Here is a 20917-nt window from a genome sequence, read left to right on the forward strand (position 1 = left end):
TTAACTTTGAAATCACAGTACTAGGGAACTTTCCAAGGCAAGAATATTAGAGAGTACATGTGTGAAAGCCAATGTCTTGTTTTCTTTATGGACTCAGCTGTATTTATTCAATTTTGACAAAGGTAAATGTAAAAATTGGAACTAGGTTCTGTTCTCATCTTCTGTTGTTGTCTTTGAAATTGCAGGCTTCCTTTAAAAATTACTCCACAGGACTTTCTTTCAGTGACCCATTTATTTCAGTGGGAGGCTGGTGAAGACCAAAGAATGGAACATATATAATAGCTTTTTCTTGTTGTTCTTGGAACATATTTAATATGTGTAATGTGGTCATGCTTTACTTCTATTATGTAGCAGGTTTTCAAAATCTCAACTTCTAACTAGCAACAAAAGCTGTTCATGTTTTGTGGTACAGCTCTTTTCAATTCCAAATTGTCTGTGTGAGAAGCATAGAGCAAACTTACCCTAATTCTAAATAACAAGTAATAGCAGCACTGCCTTCTCTAATTTCAAGACTCATCTTCATTAAACATATCTTTAGATAGACATGAGGAAATGGCATTAAATGAGATTGTCTGGCATAGTAGTGAGTGAATCTGCTACCTTGAGTGATGATGCACTTGGCTCAAGAGATGAAATTTAGGATCAACTTTAATAAATGTTGCCCAGTGATTTTAAAAATTATAGGAAATAATCAGGTACTATAATGAAATCACAAAGATTTTGACACAATACAGATTTTTTAATGTTTTGAATATTTTAATTTTTTTTTAAATGTTACCTATTTAAGATATTTAAATATAGATATAATGTATAGATTGGTTACTTGCTTGTGGTTTTTTAAGAGAGAGAAAGAAGTATGTTACCGATCTTGGCTAAACATGTCCAGGAGCACATCACACATTTGAACTTGCATAGCCCTGCACTTAGGTTGGTTTCAAAGGTCATTTAACTGAAACAGTATACTTTTTGAATATATTTGGTACTGTTTTCCTTAGCTGAACAGAAGGGGCCTGTATATTGATTCCACTTCCTCCTTTCATGTTTTTTCATACTGTATAGATTGATTTAATTCCTGGAGCTCAGTGATGATGCACACTGGTGTGAGTTAGAACCAGGTCTGTATTGTTTTTGCTAAAGCAAATTTTGTGAACAGTTAGAGAGGCTGTTTTCTCCTGATATTTGATTATACGTTACAGGCAGTTTATAAATATAGGGTATTTCAGCACTACAGACATAAAAGGCTCACTGGATCCAATTTGGCATCTTTTCATTTGATGTCATTATGTTGTGAGTTCATCCTGGAGTGCTTTGTTGAAGCACTGAAATATCTAGTTACAAACTGTGATAAAAGCATAAGTACTGTTTCACCATATCAGACTGCTGGCTTGGATTTTATCTCCTTAGCTTTGGACATCTACATCTGAGTGAGTAAGTCAGGCTCGCTTTATAACTGGGGAGAAGAAACTGTTCCTTTTAGCATGTGGTTCATCACCTTGGACTAAATGACTGACATAAGCCAGGACTGCATCCTAGATCTGTGTGTTTCTTTCCACTCAGGATAAAGGAAGTCCTGATAACTAGAACATATAGCCACCATTTTTCTTTTCCTAGATTTGAGATAACTGAATGTAAATGATTGTAAATTGTTGTTATTTTGTATGTAACCTCTACATTCTCCTTGCTACTGGCTTTTCTTTAAAAGATAGAAAATAATAAACATAATTTTTGGAAAGCCATTTCAGTAGCAACTTTTCAGCAATAATAAGCAAAAAATTTACAATACTCCCAACAGAAGGTTATTAACCGTCTGCCTTGAAATACTAGGGTAAGTAACTTTGCACTTGATGCTTTATGCAAATGGCAATTACTAGAGATACAAGTTTATACAAGAGACTGGCTATACTAATACCGAAATAGTGCAGTAAGCATTTGTGGGATTACTTTCTATACTTTCTTAAAACATCTTGTAAAACCTCTTTGTTACAGAACAAGATTTAGTGCTGTCTAAGGATCTGATCTTTGTTCCTTAAGGAAGCTGATCTAGAGGGCATTTCCTTTGGATATTGAGATTTTTTTTTTCAATGCTATATATCAAAACATTCCTCTTTTGAGGAATTTAACTTAAGTGCTCTGGGCTGTGTTTATAGGGGCTATTTGCAGTGTTTTGCCACCATTTTAGATATCAATTTTTGTGTATACAAGCACAGTCATGCAGAAGAACCTTTAGACAACATTAGCTGCACAAACAAGATGTCAATATCAAAAAGCTTTATTATTATTTGGAAAATACAATTTCAGTAGTAGAAGAAAGAGAAGAGTGATGGCAGAAGCTGGCATTGAACAGAAGCATTTGCATGTTTCTGGAGAAATTTTGACATCTGTGCTTTGTTTCCATCCTCAGCAAATGTTCGTATTTGCTGAAAAGGTGATTACAAGCATCTAGGTTGAGAGAATAAAACTGGTGATAATAGCAGTGCTCCAGCTGAGGGCATGTACCTCCCAGAAGATGATTTTACATTTTGATTTCCTCCTAAGCTGCTTTGAATAAAAACAAAACCAAAAAATCAGTTTGACAGTAATTGTATTTTTGTTCAGGAAAATATAATTTTTCTCTCTCCTCCTCATTTAAATGTGTGTACACATTTAAGCATTTAAATAAGTGTTCATGTACTATGTTTATCTAACATAGAATAATATAGAGTGATTTTTCTTTTTTGTACTGGCTTCTTAGGCTGATTGAGGTATTGCAAACAGACAAATACAGAGAGCCAATTCTTTGGCTGGGCTATGGTTATGTTAACTTAAACAACACCTGTCTGTTGAGATCAAGTAGGTTCTACCCTAGGGTATTTTTACCTGATTGGCCTGATTTCAGAGAATACTGTTGTTATGCAGCCCTGAGAAATGCTCCTTTTAGAGCTATTACTGTAAAGTAATTGCCTGTTTAAGATTGATAAAGAAGCATCTGGGTATAATGTAATACGTCATTTCCAGTTAATATTTAATCATTTAATAATGAATTGCTATGCCTGCTCTTAAATGTTTAACCAGGAAAGGAAAATCCTCCCTTCCAGGCTGGCATGCACAATATCTGTCAAAGGCAGAAGAACCACACCTCTAGAGATGAAATTTAAAAAAACTCACTGGCCCCTCATTTTTGAAGACCAAATTCTTCCCACCCCAAGGGCTTCCCCCAAAGCACTTGTGGCCCCTTGTTGTGCAGGGAGAGGTCATAGGAGAAGTCAAGGAGAGTTACAGTCTTGTGCTTAGCAGACGGCAGGTAGTTATTGCAGGCCTGGTTTGGGGGAGCTAAAGGCTGATCTCAGCATCTCTCTGTCATGGCCAGTGAAGTGAGAGACACAGGGGTATGGCAGAAGTCACATGCACCTCTCAAATGACTGTGTGTGCCTGGAAGCCCTTTGCTGGCTCTGTTAATAAGAGCAGCATGTTACTGCATATTTATAATCCATTGTAGAACTGGTTTTGTTATTGGATATTTATGGTAGGCTGGGGAGCTTTTTTTGTGTTTGGTTTAGTTTTTCTTCCCTTCTTTAAGAGGAACTAAAGCTACCATTTCTCTTGAAGGGAAATTAGAAAACTTATATACAACAAGGAGCTCTTCATTTTCAGGGGTATTGTACAGAAACATCATTTCCTTTCACACAGAAGCTGAGGACAAAAGAAATACACCATTGAAAATGCTAGTAGTTTATTTAAATAGTTGTGGTATCAGTTTTAATAGTCTTTTTAGTTCAGTTCACAAACATACATATGCGCTTAATATTTCATTTGATGTTTTGACTTAAGAGAATCAATATCTCTCATGTTTCTGCAGACTGCACAATTCTTTTTACATGAGAAAAATATTCTTGCTGCTACTACTTTTGAGATAAAAATGGGTTTTAAGACATGTCATGTTTAAAAAAAAAATGAGAAAAATAGAATCAGAAAGCGAAATGCTGTTTCCTAACATGAGACAGTTTACATGTGAAAGACTCTCAGGGGTTGGTTTATGCCAAGATTTTTCTCATCTGCTCTGTCCCTGGTTTTCAGTCAGATTTCTTTCTTCGGTAATGCTTATGACTTTTGCAAAATATGTTTAAAAAAATTAACTTTTATAAAGCTTCTTAAAGAAAGAAATTGAATCAAGTTAAATGTAATTTTGTTTGCTGATATTGAAGTGTAAAGTCAGGTACTTTATGGGCTAATACGCATTATTCAGTTAAATCCTTAATTATTTCTTCTGTTTTGCCACAATGTATCTTTTATCTGGATAAAGTTTGAATATGTAAACTTCAGCACAGATAATCAGAGCAATCCAGTTTGCTAAGAACGTTATAGTGTTCTGAAAAATTTGTGGAAGAGATATACAAATAGAATTCAGTCCTAAGAAACATCTTTCAGGGTACTTCATTTTACTTTAATGACTCCTGGGAAAATGCTATTCCATCTTTTTTGGGTTGTTTCACACCGTCAACTGATCTTTATGTTTAGTTATGTCTTGATATAAATGTACCATTCTGTTGCTTCTTTGCCATAGGCCTTGTCATATTTTTATGAATGTACCAGGATTTTTTTTCTTGGAAGCTGTGCTAGAACTGTTTTTATGGGATGCTGAATTTGTGTGCTATTTTATATCCTACAGTGTGAGGAGCTGCCTCTGTGTATGCTTAGTAAGCTTTTTAACATCTTTGCTGTCCGTAAAACCAGTGAAAATACTTTCTCGCCCATTGGAAAAAGCATGGAAAATGTTCTTAACTTTATTTGTTGATGGTATGTTACTGCAGAGTCACAATCATATAGAGGTGAAATTCAACAATTAAATAGCATACCAACTAGGTTCAAACATAATTGTGTGTGCTGGATCAGTAGGTCCCAGATACTGTGCCAACTGCTATTAGGATTTTTCAGTTGATGGACACATCAGATAAAATCCTTTCTTTGAGTGTAGAAGGTGAATTAGAACTATCTAAATGCATTACAAACCTATCTTTTTGGACTTCAATCTGAAGTTATTCCTGCATAGTATTTTTGAAAAGATTTAAATTAGATTTTTCGAAGTGTGGAAGAAATTGAAATGTGTGTTTGTTTTAAATGAAGTATATACAGTTTGATTTCAAATAGTAAGGTAGTCAATCTAAATGAGTCCTGATCTAGTTGCTGAGAAATCTCTTTTCAGGAATTAGTACTCACAGTGCTTTTCAACCAGGTAATTAAGAAGATTTGTCTTGAGGTAGGATTTGAGATGTCTTCCAACTCAGAGTTGTCCTGAAATTTATTTATTTCTATCTAGACCTTGGTGTAAGTTCAGATCTTTTTCCTTGCAGCCTGAAAGCTCTAGATCAGTCCTTCAGTCTTTTAACAGACAAGGTCTTCAACATATTGCTGTACACATAATTTCAGAAATGGTCTTTGATACATTTTTATCCTAAGACAATTATTGTGTCTGTTATTTTTTGTTTGTTTTGAAATATGGAACTTAGTTTTTCTGTGAATGTTGAATTTCTTCTAGTTTATGCTATAATGAAAGCAAAGTGTAATCAACACTTACATTTCTGTTTCTTCTGCTATGATGGGTTTGATTTGAGTCAGACCTTCTGTTACTTACCTGACAAATAAATGAAATTAAGAGCAGGAGGTCTCCATACAAAGTATCTTGTAGGAAGTGTGATGACCTCATTTATAAAACCAGGAAGTGAATAATCTTTCTTAAGTGGCTGTAACAGGCAAGCTGATTTATTACTTTATTCCTCAGATTTTGTCTTACTGTCTTCCTTGTATGCATTGTCCAGTCTTAAGTATCAGCCTGCACCAAAAGCCAGCATTGAATGATGCAAGTGCTGACTGTTTCTATTTGGAGAAGGAATTTTTAGCTACTTGGCTCCACAAAATATCTGACTGTATGGCATCTGGTAGAATGTCCATCTGTGTTTTCAGGTACACTACAATGTTGGCAAAAACCTGGCTGACAAAGGAAATCAAAGTGCTGCAATCAAATACTACAGAGAAGCTGTAAGGTATTAGGAATTTTACTGCTTTAATGATCTGTCCTAAAACTACTTTCATGTTTAACATGAAGAAAATGCTTAGGTATTCATTTTCGTGTTCTGCAGCATTGCAGAGCTAGCAATTTGCATATATTAATACATGTCCCATACATAATAATCATCTCTTAAATTTTAAATTTTAGGTTGAATCCGAAATACGTACATGCCATGAACAACCTTGGAAATATTCTGAAAGAAAGAAATGAGCTCCACGAAGCAGAGGAGTTGCTGTCCTTAGCTGTACAAATACAGTATGTTTAGAACAATGCTAAGCAGTGTTTTGCACCAACTGAGCCTAAATAATACAATAGGATCCTGCGTTTCAAATGCTTAATTGTCCTCTCTCTTGGTGTGTTTTCCCAATTTGCTCAGACCTGATTTTGCTGCTGCGTGGATGAATCTAGGAATAGTACAGAACAGTTTAAGAAGATTTGAAGAGGCAGAGCAAAGCTACTGGACAGCAATTAAACACAGGAAAAAATATCCAGACTGTTACTACAATTTAGGGCGGTTGGTAAGTGCTTTTGAATAAATGATAGCTATGACTGGAATCTGTGCATCTCTGTGTGTGTATGTATATATATATATGTATATATATATTTATATAATTCTGCTGTACTGTTAAAAGCTGTTATTCCAGTTTGCTTGTATTGTATTACAGGATGATTTCACACTTTTAGTAGCTTTTCCTATTGCTTTCCTGGTATACTTCCTTCCATACAACCTTTGTAGTCCTACTTTTTCATATAAAGAGGTGTAAACAAAAATACAGATTTTGGTGCCTTTTTTGGTTTTTTTTTTTAATATATTTCCTAATATTAGACTGTTTCTCATTCATTAGTATATTGTTTGGTAGTACAACTATGCTGAAAAATTCAAATCTGATTTTTGGAAATATTTATATTAAATATTTACTAATCCTCTTGTGTAGATTTCTAAATTTTATGCTGATTTTTCTCCCTATCCTATTGGTACATGCGTATTTAAAGACAAGCCTCGTTCCCAGACATAAGCAGAGGAAAATTAGTATATCACTCTTATCTTCCATACTACCATAGTATTCTTTTTACTTTTCTATTTTTATCTATAAAAACAAGTCCTACTAAAATGGAATGAGACATTAACAGCCCTTTAGTTTTTTTGGTGCATGATAGGAAAGTAAAGCATATCATAGCAAAATTGCTGGGTTTTTCTTTCATTTTAGTATGCAGATTTGAATCGCCACATAGATGCATTGAATGCATGGAGGAATGCTACTGTCCTGAAACCAGAGCATAGTTTGGCTTGGAACAATATGATAATATTGCTTGATAACACAGGTAAAAGCCTATTCTGATATTTTAATGAATAATTCAGTGTCTACCAAAACTTAAAGCTTTATCTGTATATATCTTAAAGGAACTCTACCTCTTCTTTGGCTACCCAGACATTCTCTAATAATAGAAGAATACCTTCTGGCTCAGTGGTTTTAAAGCATCACTTGAAGTCCAGCATATAAATTGAATTTCTGATCCTTACTTGAAATACCATCATTGTGCCAGCACGTTTATACTATAGACCAAATTTCAGAACTTTTTTATCTTTGTGCTTTGTTGTTCTTCTGAAGGTGTTATCTGTTGAAAATAAAATAAAGACTTTCTATTGTCTTAGTCTGATGAATTTTACATTTGTGTGTGTGTGATACCTGGCTTTCTTTAAAAACTCATGCAATCAGATTTTTGTAAAATATGCACGCTTCAGCATGAAAAACAACTAATAAGGCTGTGTTAAAACATGCCTTCTCTTTTTCCCCTACCTGGTCTCCCAGGCAATCTAGCTCAAGCAGAAGCAGTTGGAAGAGAGGCCCTGGAATTAATACCTAATGATCATTCCCTTATGTTTTCATTGGCAAATGTACTGGGGAAATCACAAAAATATAAGGTAGGTAACTAGAGCTTTTTGACTGTAGGGTTTTGGATTGGTTTGGTTGGGTTTTTTCTTATTTAAACTGTCTAAGTTGTTTTTAGAAACCATTTGAGGAGACCATTGCTATTGCTTCAATAACCAGGTTTCAGTGCCTATTTCTGTCACAGTACTGGTGTGTGATTCTGGCCTAAGTTTATCCCACCTTATTTTAGATGCCTGGGTTACAAATGTTGCTGCTCTACACTACTGTCAGTGGTCAGTGGAGAGAAATAGGCTCTTAAGCACACTAGAGGGCAGTTAAAGTCTTGTGTTGCTTCACTGCCGAGGGAGGGAGCCTGCTTTGAATTAGAGGCCTTATTTCAGGAATTAAAATTAGATGGGATAGACTAGTCCTGGTCCTTTTGGTATGTAAAAGAAGCAAGATGTGCCATTACCTGATATGAGTTCTAGCCTCTTTGCCTCAGAGGCTATCTAAAATAGAGTTACACAAATCTGTTAATCCTGAATTGAGGAGATATCTGGGTAATCCCAGAATACTACAAGAGAAAGTCCATACATTGAACAATGTATTGAATTTTCTCTTGGCTGGCGTGGACCAGCCTGTGAGTGGTATCTCAGCATTAGCTACTTATATTTGCAAGTAGGAAATGTAATGAAACTGATAAGAATTATTTATTTTCCAAAAGGAATTGTATGACCTGACAGAGAATAAATCATGCATAGTTAATATATTTAGTTGTTTTAATTGACTCTGTAGTCAGTGTATGATATGATATGATATGATATTATATATGTGATAGGGACAAATTAATAATCAAAATTTTGGTGTTCCTCAGAAAAACATCATTTACCGAACCTTGGCTTTTGGGGGGTTTGATGTCTTTTTGGTAGTGATAATGCTAGAAGCACTGAAGGAACATCCTAAGTTATATACAAAGTGAGAAGATTTTTGTGATGTGAAACTTGACAGGGCAAGAGGAAATGGCCTCAAGGTGCACCAGGGGAAGTTTAGATTAGATATTAGGAAAACTTTTTCACAAAAAGGGTTGTAAAACATTGGAACAGACTGCCCAGGGAAGTAGTGGAGTCACCACCTCTGGAGGTGTTCAAAAAAACATGTGGATATGGCACTTGAGGACATGGTTTAATGGTGAACATTGTGATGGTGCGGGGTTGACAGTTGGACTTAATGATCTTAGTGGTCTTTTCCAACTTTAACAATTCGATGATTCTCCAAACAGATACATTTTTCCACCAGTTACTGTGGACACTTAAATTTCATCAGTATTGTTCAGCTGTGGAATCTTGACCTGTCCACATGTGAAGCCAGGGCCTGTGAAAAGCCAGGCACTTACTTTTGTTTGCATTAGTGATGCTGTTAAACACCCTGGTTCTCTAGACTGGCTGGGGTTTTTTCCTGTACACTCGATTTCTTTCCTCTCTCCACCTGAGACTGTTATAAAATATATATTTTAGGTTAATTTAGCAAAGTTCCAGAAGGATACAAATTACATCTAGAATATATAAGGGATGAGATTATGGAGGAGGTAATTGCTAGGATTATTTTGGTGAGTCATGACTGTGAAAGAATAGAGGATTGTGTAGTCATTCATCAAGAAGAGTATGTGGCATGATAGAATAAAGACCATTTATAATGAAATAAGTTGAAAGAGAAGTTGAAAACAAGCTAGAAAACTTCTCCAGGTGCAGGAGAGATAAGTCTGTCTTAGTGGATTTAAAAAATAAAAAAGGAGGTAGTGGGTTTGATTGCCAGCTCTGAAAGGTCATTATGCTGCAGGAGGATGTGTTGGAGACAAAGCAGAAATAATAGTAGGGGAAAATTAAGCTTGCAAGTCGGCATCCTGAATAAAGTAAAAGGAATAGCAGAGCCCAGGGAAGAAAGCAGGGAGCCAGTGTTTTAACAGTTCAATATGGAGTAGTAGGTTTGTGTTAAAACAGGGAGAGCAAATTAAGGGAATTGGAAAGTGGACTCACAAAGGTTATGATCTCAGCAGCTGTATTTTTGCATTGCCTATAAAGAGGAGATATAAGAGTTTTTATAAGTGGGAGAGTGCTAAATGACAGTAAAAAGCATGGGAAATTCAGATTTCTTGTCCACCCCCTCACCATGTAAAAACAGAGAAGTGGATGGCTCTTCAAAGATTTTTATTGAATGGGCTTGGAGGGGAGGGAGGGGGGGTGGACTGTCAAGGCGATGGAGGTAATTTTCAGAGTGCTGCCTTACTGTGTCTGATGTGTTGTATAACCTCAGGCATTTCATTTATTAGGTTACTTGTTATGTGTCTGTATAAAAGTTGTTACATTGGCTTTGTTGCAGTAAAGGAAGATTTGTTCTGAGAATTTTTTGTTATCTCTTATTTTAAAAGACATTGAGTCAAAAAGGTTTTATTATGTTGTGAAAGATTTCCTTCCAGTAAGCACACAACATTCTCCTTCAGTTTCTTTCCAGCAGAAGATAGATTTCCTACATCACCAACCAAAAACCCAACCCTTTTTGATTTCTGTTTGTATCTACTGATGAATGGTTTATTGTTTCAGAAAGAAAAGCACATTTAGGATGAGCTGTTTCAATGGTTTTGTTTGGGTTTTTTAATTATCATCTGTTATACCAACTTAGACTTCTCCTTTAAATGCTTGTTCTTATCTCACTGGATGAAAAACCAAGCTATCTTTAGTTCTTTGAAAATGTGTATGCAGTATTTTTGTTATGTATATATCTATGCTTTTTCTGTAAAAAGTGCAAAAATTGAAAACATTCAGCATTTTGAAGTAAAGCCAGACTACAATTTTGTGGCCTTGGCAGCAGATGGAATACAGTGTGGTTACCCCAAGCCTTTGCTATATGCAGCCTGAAAGTTTCTTGGCAACACTTAAAGATTTGGCAAGATGCAGCAATTTGAAATATCACTGGTGTACTGAATGTATATTTACTCCATATATCTACAGTAATATGAATATGATGCACCTTAAATAGCCTTTAATCAACCAGTATGCTTCTACTACTGCTGAGCAAAGTAGTGGTGATAAAAATGTTTTCAGCATGTAGTTGGAGATGTATGGTAATGGCAGCCAGCTCTTGAATATCTATTTCATTAAATTTTCTGGAAGTGGTACTGCACATGTTGTCCCATTGTGCTTCAGCAGTGAAAGGATGTGAGTCTGTACATTAGGTGCTTCTCTTTTGTGTAGGTGGCAACTTTAGGCATAGGACTGAATTAATTGGACAGCACATTTTTCACTTTGATTGCTGTTAACTTGGCCAGTGAAGAAATCAGAGATTTACTTATTAGACCAAAATACTAAAATTTGCAGTGGGAAAAAATATAACTTCATAGGACTTACGATTACCTCGTTTTTTCAGGTGCCAATCCACTGTTGATTTTTAGGATTGGAGAGTTGTACGAAAAGAGGAGGTTATCTTGCACAACTTGTCAAATTTTTGACTCTCAGTATGTTTCTCAAGTGACTGAGAAACATGGAAATCATGGGATAACTTTGCCTGGAAATGACATTTAGAGGTAATCCAGTCCAACCCCTGACCCAAACCAGGGCCAGTTCCAGTTGAATCTTGAATATCTTTGTGAATAGAGATTCTAGAACCTCTCTGGACAGCATCTTTCAGTGCTTGACCAACTTTATGGTAAAAAAAATAAATAGTTTTTTTTATCCTTTTATCTAATTGGAATTTCTCATATACCAGCTTGCATCCATTATGTCTCATCCCATCTCACAGACATGTGAGAAGAGTCTGTCTTCATTTTCTCTGTATTATCTGATCAAGTAGTTGTAGGCAGCACTAAGGTCTCCCCTTTACCTTCTCTTCTGAAGGCTGAAGAGATTCAGTTCTTTCAGCTGTTTGATGTATGTCTTGTGCTCCAGACCCTAACCATCTTGGTGGCTCTCTGCCAGACTCACTGAAGTATGTCTATGGACATACTTTAATGGAGTAATGGAGTCTTGTAATGGAGAGCCCCAACCTGAACACATACTCCAGATATGGTCTCAGAAGTGCTAATAGAGAAGGATTATTTCCCTGGACCAGCTGGCTGTACTTGATACAGCACAGGATGTGGTTGGTCATCTTTTGAGGGTACACTGATGGCTTTTATTCTTTTTACTGTCTACCAGGCCCACCAGATCCATTTCTATAGAGCTGTTTCCTAGACAGTTGTTTCTCAGGCTGTACTTTTGCATGGGATTATCCCATCCCAGATGTGGAACTTTGCATTCTTGCTGAACTTTATGATATTTCAGCAGTCCAATCCTGTTCAACATCTTCATTAATGACTTGGATGATGAGGCAGAGGGCACCATCAGCACCTTCGCTGATGACACCAAACTGGGAGGAGTGGCTGATTTGGCAGGAAAGCATCTGAGGATCCTGGTGGACACCAGTTTGCTGCAAAGACACACTGCTGGCTCATGTTCAAAGAAGGCTAGTGATATCCTGGGTTGTCTTAGGAGTACTGCCTTTTGCCAACAGGCTGAAGGAGGTGATCCTTCCTCTCCACTGGTGAGGTTACACCTGAAGTCCTGTGTCCAGTTCCCAGAGAGTTCAGCAGAGGGCCACAAAGATGATGAAGACACTGGAACATCTTTCCTATGGGGGAAGGTTGAGCCTGGAGAAGAGAAGCCTCAGGGGGAGGATCTCAATGTACATACTTGAAGGGTGGACAAAACTAGATGGAGCCAGGTTCTTTTCAGTGGTGCTCTGTGACAGGACAAAAAGCAATGGGCCCAAAGAAAACACAGTATGTTCCCTCTGAACATCAGGAAGTGCTTTTTTACTGTGACCAAACACAGGCACAGGTTACCCAGAGAGGCTGTGGAGTCTCCATCACTGGGGATGCTGCCTGGAGATGGTCCTCGGCAGCTGGTTCTGCTGGAGCAGAGAGGTTGGATCAGATGACCACCAAAGGTCCATTCCAGCCTCAGCCATTCCCTGATTCCTGCTAGTCCGTTTCTCTGTCCTGCCCAGGTCCATCAAAATAGCAGCTCTCCCCTCCAGTGTATTTATCACTCCCTCCTCTTAGGTGCTATTTATAAAGTTTTGAAAGTGCATTCAGTCCCATCATCCAAAACATTAATGAAGTCACTAAATAGTATGAGTTTCAAAGAGACCAGAGCATACCAGCAACTGTCTGGGTATGACAGTGCTGGAGCAATTGCTTATGCCATAGGAAAGCAATGCTGAAACTTGCACTATGGAATTATATACCCTCTAAATTTCCAGACATCGGGTTCCCTTGATAACTCCTATCTAAGTATTCCTTCTCCTGAAACAGAATCGATCACAGAATGGTTGGTTTTGAAAAGACCTCTGGAGATCATCTCATCCAACCCCCCTGCTAGAGCACATTAACCTGGAGCAGGTTGCACAGGATTGCGTCCAGGCAGGTGTTGAATATCTCCAGGGAAGAAGACTCCACAGCCTCTCTGGCATCCTGTTCCAGTGCTCAGTCATCCTCACAGAAGGAAGTTCTTCTTCATGTTCAGGTAGAACTTCCTGTGTATCAGTTTCTGCCTGTTGCCTCTTGTCCTATTGCTTGGCCACTGGGAAGAGCCTGGTTCCGTCCTCTTGGCACCCTCCCTTCAGATACTTATAGACACTGATGAGGTTCCCTCTCAGTCATCTCTTTTCAGACCGAACAGGCCCAGCTCCCTCAGCCTTTCCTCATAAGAGAGATGCTCTAGTCCCTTAATCATCTTTGTAGCCCTCCACTGGACTAGCGCTGAGAATGCTGTGGTTTGTAATTTCCTTGACCTGAGAAGATGAAGGCACTTTCTGCATGAGTCTCTCTTGGCTTGAGAGTGGCAGCTCAGCTATGCTCAGCAATGCTTTGAAAGGACCATGTTGTCTAGGTTTGAATTTGGACATATGGGAAAGCTCTTAAGTCACTCAGAGTTGAGTGACTCAATCTTGACATCAGAAATATCTTTTTCCCTGAAGGGGAACTCTAGAGACTTACTTCATGCTTCACATGAGAAGATGGTGGAACCAGAAATCTGGATGACAGGTTTTCTTCTTCAGTAGAGCCTGTGTTATTTTAAGTACTAAAAGCTTAGCACAAAAGAAAGAATTTTTCTCCAGGTTATTGTTCTCACATGCCTCAGACTAACAAGTATGTGCATTCAGACAGAAGCCTATGGCATTGAGGTAATTTTATCTTCAGGTCATTTGCGTTAAAACTGAATGAACAACTTCCCCTAAAGCTCAGCACAGCATAGAAATCTTTGTAAAATTTGCTCTCAAATATCTAAACTTGCATGTAAGTGAGTAAATATGCTCCATTTGGATTGGGGGAGTGTAACTTTTTAAACCTCTACAGGAAATATGCTCTGGGAAAAAAGTATCTATATTAGCAGCTAGTTTGGGAAAATAAAATGGTTTTAATTACAGAATTAGTTTAGTGGTAAATTATTTTCTGAATACTTTCTGAGGGAGCTCAGGTTATCTAAGTACTCAGATATCAAGAGTCTTAAGAGTACACACTGTAAGTGGGAATATGGAAAAGATAACTGGTGAAGAAATGTGAAGCATATTTGAAGGATTTTTTAAGTAACAAGGACTCAGCTACTCTTCATTGGGAACCATGCTGAAATATCTGCTTGAAAAGAATCTACTGGAATGCCACTATTTTTAATACTAAAATTATTTTTAAAGGAAATGTGTCTAAAAGCAGTTTGCTCAGATCCCAAATTATACTATCCTTAACTTGATTGCATAAGAAGGGAAAACTTCAGCAGGTAATGTTTGAAAATATAGTAACTATAAAAAAAAGAATAAGTAAACAGTTTTGCAAACTTTACTAGTGCCTAATAATTTTCTGCTAAAATAATAGCAGCCTATGAAAGCATGGCACTTATTTGTAGCATTATTAATGTTTTCAGGAGGCTGTAGCCACCTGAGCTACAGGATCATGAAGGCTCAGAATATTTATATGATGGTATCATATCTGTATGATATAGTTTCGGAGGGTTTTTACTTACAATCAAGGGTAAATTTGACATTATTTTATATACAATGAGAGTAGACTGTCTTGTTGACTATTATTTTAAATTATTCAGGAATCTGAAGCTTTGTTCCTCAAGGCAATTAAAGCCAATCCAAATGCTGCCAGTTATCACGGTAATTTGGGTAAGAGCCTTTCTAACTCTTATCAGCTGTATTGTTTATTTGCTTCATATTCATTGTGTTTAAAAAGAAAAAGCAATCTTTCGAGCCTTCTTCCTGCTGGGCAGATTTCTATTTTACTTTCTAGAAGAACTGCCAGCCAGAAGAACAGGGCACTAATCCAGAAAAGCTGTCACATGATTTGACAAATCAAGAGGGCTGCAAAGTCCAGCCCAGAGGTAGCTGCACTTCAGTATCTCCAAATTGGTTCATTTATGCTATGCTTGTAACCTGCAATGAGCTCACCAGATAAGAGCTGCCATTTATGGCTGCATTGTAATTCATTCCTTCATCGTTCCCATGCCAGTTCTGCTCCCAGGCTTTGGTCTTACATTTGGCAACAGAACAAGCAGCTACTGTGCCACCAACCAGTGACAGACCCTTAACTGAAAATAAATACTTCAATGTCATTTTCAAAGTGGTTTGCAAGATTCCACGTTATTCAACAATATTGCTAATGAAATTCCCCCTTGATGTTCCAGCTGTGCTTTATCATCGCTGGGGAAATCTTGACTTAGCAAAGAAGCACTATGAAGTCTCTCTGAAGCTTGATCCTATGGCACCTGGAACCAAGGAAAACTACAACCTCTTAAGAAGAAAACTGGAGCAGTTGCAAAAGAAAGGCGGTGCCTGATGTTCCTTTCCAGGTTGTTCGTGCATGCTGTTTACGACTAATGTTACATGGCTGCTTTTGACCATGTACAGGATTCAGTCATTATTTCTCAAAAATGATAACACCACCAGCACCACACACTTGAATGTCCAGTTTCGCCCTCCTACAGATCCTAACATTTCAGCTTGGGGGATCATTTTATTTTTACTCTTGAACTGCTTTTAAAGTCCATTAGAACATTTTTATAGGTATATGAAAGCAATGCAGATGGAATTTCACAGCATACACTTGTCATTTGATATCTTCATGTGACACTTCAGTAGAAGGATGAATAGCAGAAGGTGGTTTTATTTCTGAAAGTGATACTTAAAAGTGCAATTTCCTGTTTAAATCCTGATCTTTTCAAGTATAAAGAATATCTGTCTAGTTTTATTACTGCCTTCTACTGCCAGTCCTGCAGAACCAGTGAAAAAAGGATTCTCTCCATCACATCAGTCTACTCATATAATTTTGGTTACATGCCCTTATGCTTGTTTGTGTCTCAAGCCTGTGAAGTGTTGGATTTGTACAGGAGTAAATAAGGGCAAAGATTTGACCATAAATGTCTGTCAGCCAGTGTACTGCTGAGGTATGCTTGAGTGTAGAAAATACTCTTAGATTAAGATGGAGATTTTAGCAAGCAGCAAAGAGAAATGAAGTGTGAGGCAACACAGGAATCAGCTAGAGTTTCTGTTCCTGCAGGCAGCCTCATCTAGTATAGACAACATGGGCAACAGGTCAGAATTGCTTTAGCTCCCGTGGCAGGTCAGTGGTCTAAATACAGTATATAGTGTCTGCAGGAGCTTAATTGCCATGTTCTTAGGCATTTCAGTGCTTTCTGGTTAAGGACATTACACCTTGCAGCTCCTGTACTGCTGGCAAATAAAGAGGTAATTTCTGTGACAAAGCAACTGTGCAGAAGATCTGACCTTGGCTGTTGATCTGTTACCTGGAAGGAAGGTGGCTCACCTTTGTCTCCCATGGCTTCTGTGTTTGCCGAAGGGGCAGATAAATAAGCATAGCTGGTAATGCATAAACTGAGCACATCAATGTGAGATTATTCAGAGATGGTATATGTTGATACCATGTTACCTCTCAAAAGGGGCTATGCTTTAATACATGTTTGAACTCTGGCTGTCCAGAGTTGTTTGTCATGTGCTAATATTTACATTCCTGCTTCAGGAAGTAGTCACATGTCTGTGTATTTGTGATGGTTGTTTTTTGGGGGTTGTTTGTTTGTTTGTTTGTTTGTTTTGGGGGGGTTGTGTTGAGATGGGTTGGTTTTTTTGTTTAAGATTGAAAGTTTGCTATTAATTTTGAAAACTAAGGAACTTTCCCTCTCTTTTTATATTCCTTTATTCTTTCCAACGATGTCCCCTGGAAGAAATTGATCAGTGCAGTATTTGCAGCTTTCCTAATTAGTCCAACGATTATTGTATAGGAGATTGTGTAATGTTCTCCATACACAACTCATCTATGTGTGGAACTATTTAAAGTCTCTGATAAGTTCCTGCCATAGGGCAGGATGTTGTGTGACCTTCTCATCTGACCACCATATAACCATTCTACATCTATAATATGATTTGAACCTACAATAGGCTGCTTTTACATTATAAATTTGCTTGGTAATGACAGTTGATTCAATAACTAAGTGTGTCTACAGAGCACATTGCAATACTGCAGAGCTACCAAAGCATCCTCTGGCACTACAAGGTACTAAAAGCTGTGCAGCTACTTTAATGTAATATTTTTGCCAGACTAGCTGTAAATCTAGCCAGCAAGGCTGTTGCAGTGGGGTGCTGTCCACAAATTTGGCTTTGAATGAACTAATCTGGCTATGTTATATAGTATGCTGCTGTACTGGTTTTGGTCGAGATACCAGAGGCATGCATGTGTGTTCCTTTCCTGCAAATACAGCCTGTTTCTCAGCAGGACTAATTAGTTCATATAGGGTACTAAGTTGATACAATTGTTTCCATTTCTTCTGGTTTCTAGACAGAATTTTCAGAAAGTAGTTTCTGAATATATTTGCAGGATATAAACATGCTCTTTGGTAAGCATCTGGTAAGCAGAACACTGCACCAGTATGGCTAGTCATCTTCTGATGACCACCATAGTTTAGCCAGTGCCAACTTTTGTATCTGAAAGGTGCTGAAATAGGTACACTCTTCAGTACAAACGGCAGACTTTTAAGGCTTTCCATACATAGCCCACTTTTCATTGATATTGAGAACATGTAGCTTCTTTGATCATGAGGAATTAAAGAGTTAGGGTCTGGCTGGGTGAGCTAATTTATAGCTGAAGACAAATGTGTTTAATATAATCAGGTTTTTTCTGTATATTTGGAAAAATACATCCTGAGCTTAAATTATTATTCTCATCATAAAATCCACATGTGTAGTTTTCCCTGTTGCTTTCCATATTAGCTTTGCAAAAATCCAGTAGATCAATATTATGTATGGGGTATGAATTCTTTCTAGGTCATTATAAAACAAAGCTGTTGTAGAAATTCCTCTGTGGAAGTCAGTTTGTCCTTCTACTCAAGAGTTTTAGATGGAAGAGACAGACAAACAATTTGGATGTTTTGTTAGTATTTGAAAATGGGTTTTATTTTTCAGTACAGACAATATGATTTCTTCTTGATTAGCTTTCTGGCTAGTTGTATATATTTTTGTGAGAGTTTACTTGTTTTATATAATTTTCAGTTCTATAGAAATGCAATTGATTACTTGTATGATGGTAATAAGAAGGATACCCTTACATCTGAGTGTAATGTTGAGGCAGAATTGTGTTCAGAAGAAGCCACAAAGATGACTGCTTTTCTAATTAAAATTTCCTTAAGACTTTCAAGAATACTAAATATTTTTTTACTTTATTTTCAGAAATATTTTGAAAGTGCAAATAATACAGTGGGGTTTATTAAAATGGTTATAATGCTAACCTTTTGCTTGGTTTTTCATACCTCATAACTGACTCCTGGAATAGTGCAGAACACTCAACCCTGAAGAGAGAAAGGTGAAGAAAAATTGGGTTTGTACATAACTGTTGTTACAAACATTGTCTGTCTTTCTAGCTGGATTTTTTCCCATTGCTAATTACAGAAGATTAAAGTTTCCTTATCAGCTGGCCTGCTTGATTCCCTAGGGAAATTAAGAAGCCTGGTTACTTTTTTCTTCTTTTTTGTTTTGAAAGATTGCTTGTTCAAATACAGTTCTGAGGAAAGAAATACAGAATGACTCAGTGCACAGAATGGAGTCTGAAAAATAGTCACAATGATTGCTATGGATGGGAGTCTCTTTTCACCAAAAACTTCTAGCCGAGTTCCCAAATTGTATGTTTCTCTCATGTCTAGACCAATGCCATGTACATGAAGTTTCCTGTTATTTAATGTCATACTTAGTATTTAAACTTTAGAGATGTGGATTGTGTGTGTGTTTATGGGCACTGAGAAATAAAAATCTTTAATACTTTTGAATGGTTTCTTAAAAATATTGGGCCTATTCACTGGGAACTTCATATTTGAGATACCTGCATCTAAGCTATTCATCCTAGTTTCTCTGTATAGTCACTGGAGGGGGAACAGGTAATGTGAACTATGATTCATCTTCTAAAGGAAGCACCTTTAGGATGTGAGGAGTCATATACTTGAACCAGGTACTCATCTTCACTAACTTCAAAGGGTAACTAAGGTGATCAGCTCATATACATGAAGAAAATCTCCCTTGATGCTTTCAGTTAAAGTAATCTGGTCCCATACACCTCTAGCATTCTCATACATTATTGGCCCCAAGAATGTTAAAAGACTGGCATTGAAGCAAACTGGCAGGTACTTGCCTTGAGAGCTGGAGAGTTATAGTAGCTCGATGAGGGAATGGGATAAAACAAATTAGGATGACTTTGATAAATTTACATGACTGATAAAGCATCTTTCATTCTTTGTGTATGAAAACAACATTCAGGTCAAGTTTGATTTGTTTCTATCTTGTTTATGTTCCTGTAATAAATGGTAACAACTTCTTATTGAAAGGACTTTTGGCATCCTTCGCTCTAAAAAGCAATCTAAAGCAACTGTAAATTTGCAAAGGTGAGATTTTTTTCTTAAATTGAAGTTGCTATTTCAAGCTGTAGCTGTTAGAATGTTAAATGCGATAGCATAGCCCGTTTCAGTATGGTGAGGTTTTTTAATTTCAATATCTTGATATTTATTTGCTGGTTCCTGCCTCTGTTCCCTATTTCATGTGAGCATTGGTACATTTACATACCTGTCATTACATGTAGATTCCCAAGTGTTTCTTGGCTTGGCCCTTTCACTGAGTAGCGCTTCCACAGCTCTTGGTATGTCTCTACCAAATATGCGTTTATGAGGGCACATTTAACTCAAAAACACTAAAATTTACTAGAAACAAAAGTGAGATCACATGGTTGGATTTCTGCAATGTCAACACCAAGGAAGCCAAACTTCTGTCATGTACCACCATAAGCAGAAGTGCCACTAATAATGGGCACTTCAGACTCTGTACTGGACTGCGTGATAATGTGAAGTGGTTGTACATAGGTGTAATGTTATAAACACAGCAACTTGGACTCTGTGCTTTAAGGAAAAAGGACCGTATAGCCACTCCAAGGAAGAGGATGTGCACAGCTGCACGGGCTGTCAAGCACTGGAGGACGGATGACCTTTGTATTAGAATGCTGCACTGCAGTGTTGTGGCATGGGTGTTCAGTGTGTGTCAGTAATGATACATGTCAAGTGGTTCAGGGTTTTTTTAAACAAATTTTTTTTGTTAGGAAAAAATCTCTACAGGTACTGTGTAGCTTGTGATTTCTGAGCTGAACTTTTTTTATGTAGTGTTAATCACTCAGATTGGCAATGGTATGTTCCAATTTATTTTCAGCTGAGTAAGAAGTAAATACATTTGTAATTAAGCCATGAAATAAATCTGCATTTTGCTATCTTTTTTTTGGATAGATTTTAATTGTGACAGTGGTGTTTATTTTTGTAGTAAGTTTTTGATTCAGGGTTCTGCTGAAAGCTAGGAAGAAAATCTGATGGGCCTAGTAGACTGGCACTGGGACATACGGGAAGATGTTCTCTTGGAGTACTAGTTCAAAATCTTG

The 20917-nt window shown here is 37.2% G+C and overlaps 1 protein-coding gene across 5 annotated transcripts in view; it reads left to right on the forward strand.

Moving 5' to 3' along the window:
* Positions 1–20917, forward strand: part of TMTC4 (transmembrane O-mannosyltransferase targeting cadherins 4) — a 59915-nt gene that overhangs the window by 37592 nt on the left and 1406 nt on the right. For 3 of the 5 annotated variants that reach the window (XM_051780605.1, XM_051780606.1, XM_051780609.1), the window contains 7 exons: positions 5938–6017; positions 6191–6298; positions 6420–6561; positions 7252–7366; positions 7855–7967; positions 15042–15111; positions 15630–20767. In XM_051780605.1, coding sequence (XP_051636565.1) covers positions 5938–6017; positions 6191–6298; positions 6420–6561; positions 7252–7366; positions 7855–7967; positions 15042–15111; positions 15630–15781 — 780 coding nt within the window. In that variant the 3' untranslated portion in view covers positions 15782–20767. Of the gene's footprint in view, positions 1–5937; positions 6018–6190; positions 6299–6419; positions 6562–7251; positions 7367–7854; positions 7968–13258; positions 14990–15041; positions 15112–15629; positions 20768–20917 lie in introns of those variants that run through there. The other 2 variants (XM_051780607.1, XM_051780608.1) reach the window with 2 other exon arrangements.

Source organism: Manacus candei, unplaced genomic scaffold (assembly GCF_025592945.1).
Source record: "Manacus candei isolate 608988 ecotype Guabito, Panama unplaced genomic scaffold, ASM2559294v1 h1tg000014l, whole genome shotgun sequence".
Taxonomy (NCBI): domain Eukaryota; kingdom Metazoa; phylum Chordata; class Aves; order Passeriformes; family Pipridae; genus Manacus; species Manacus candei.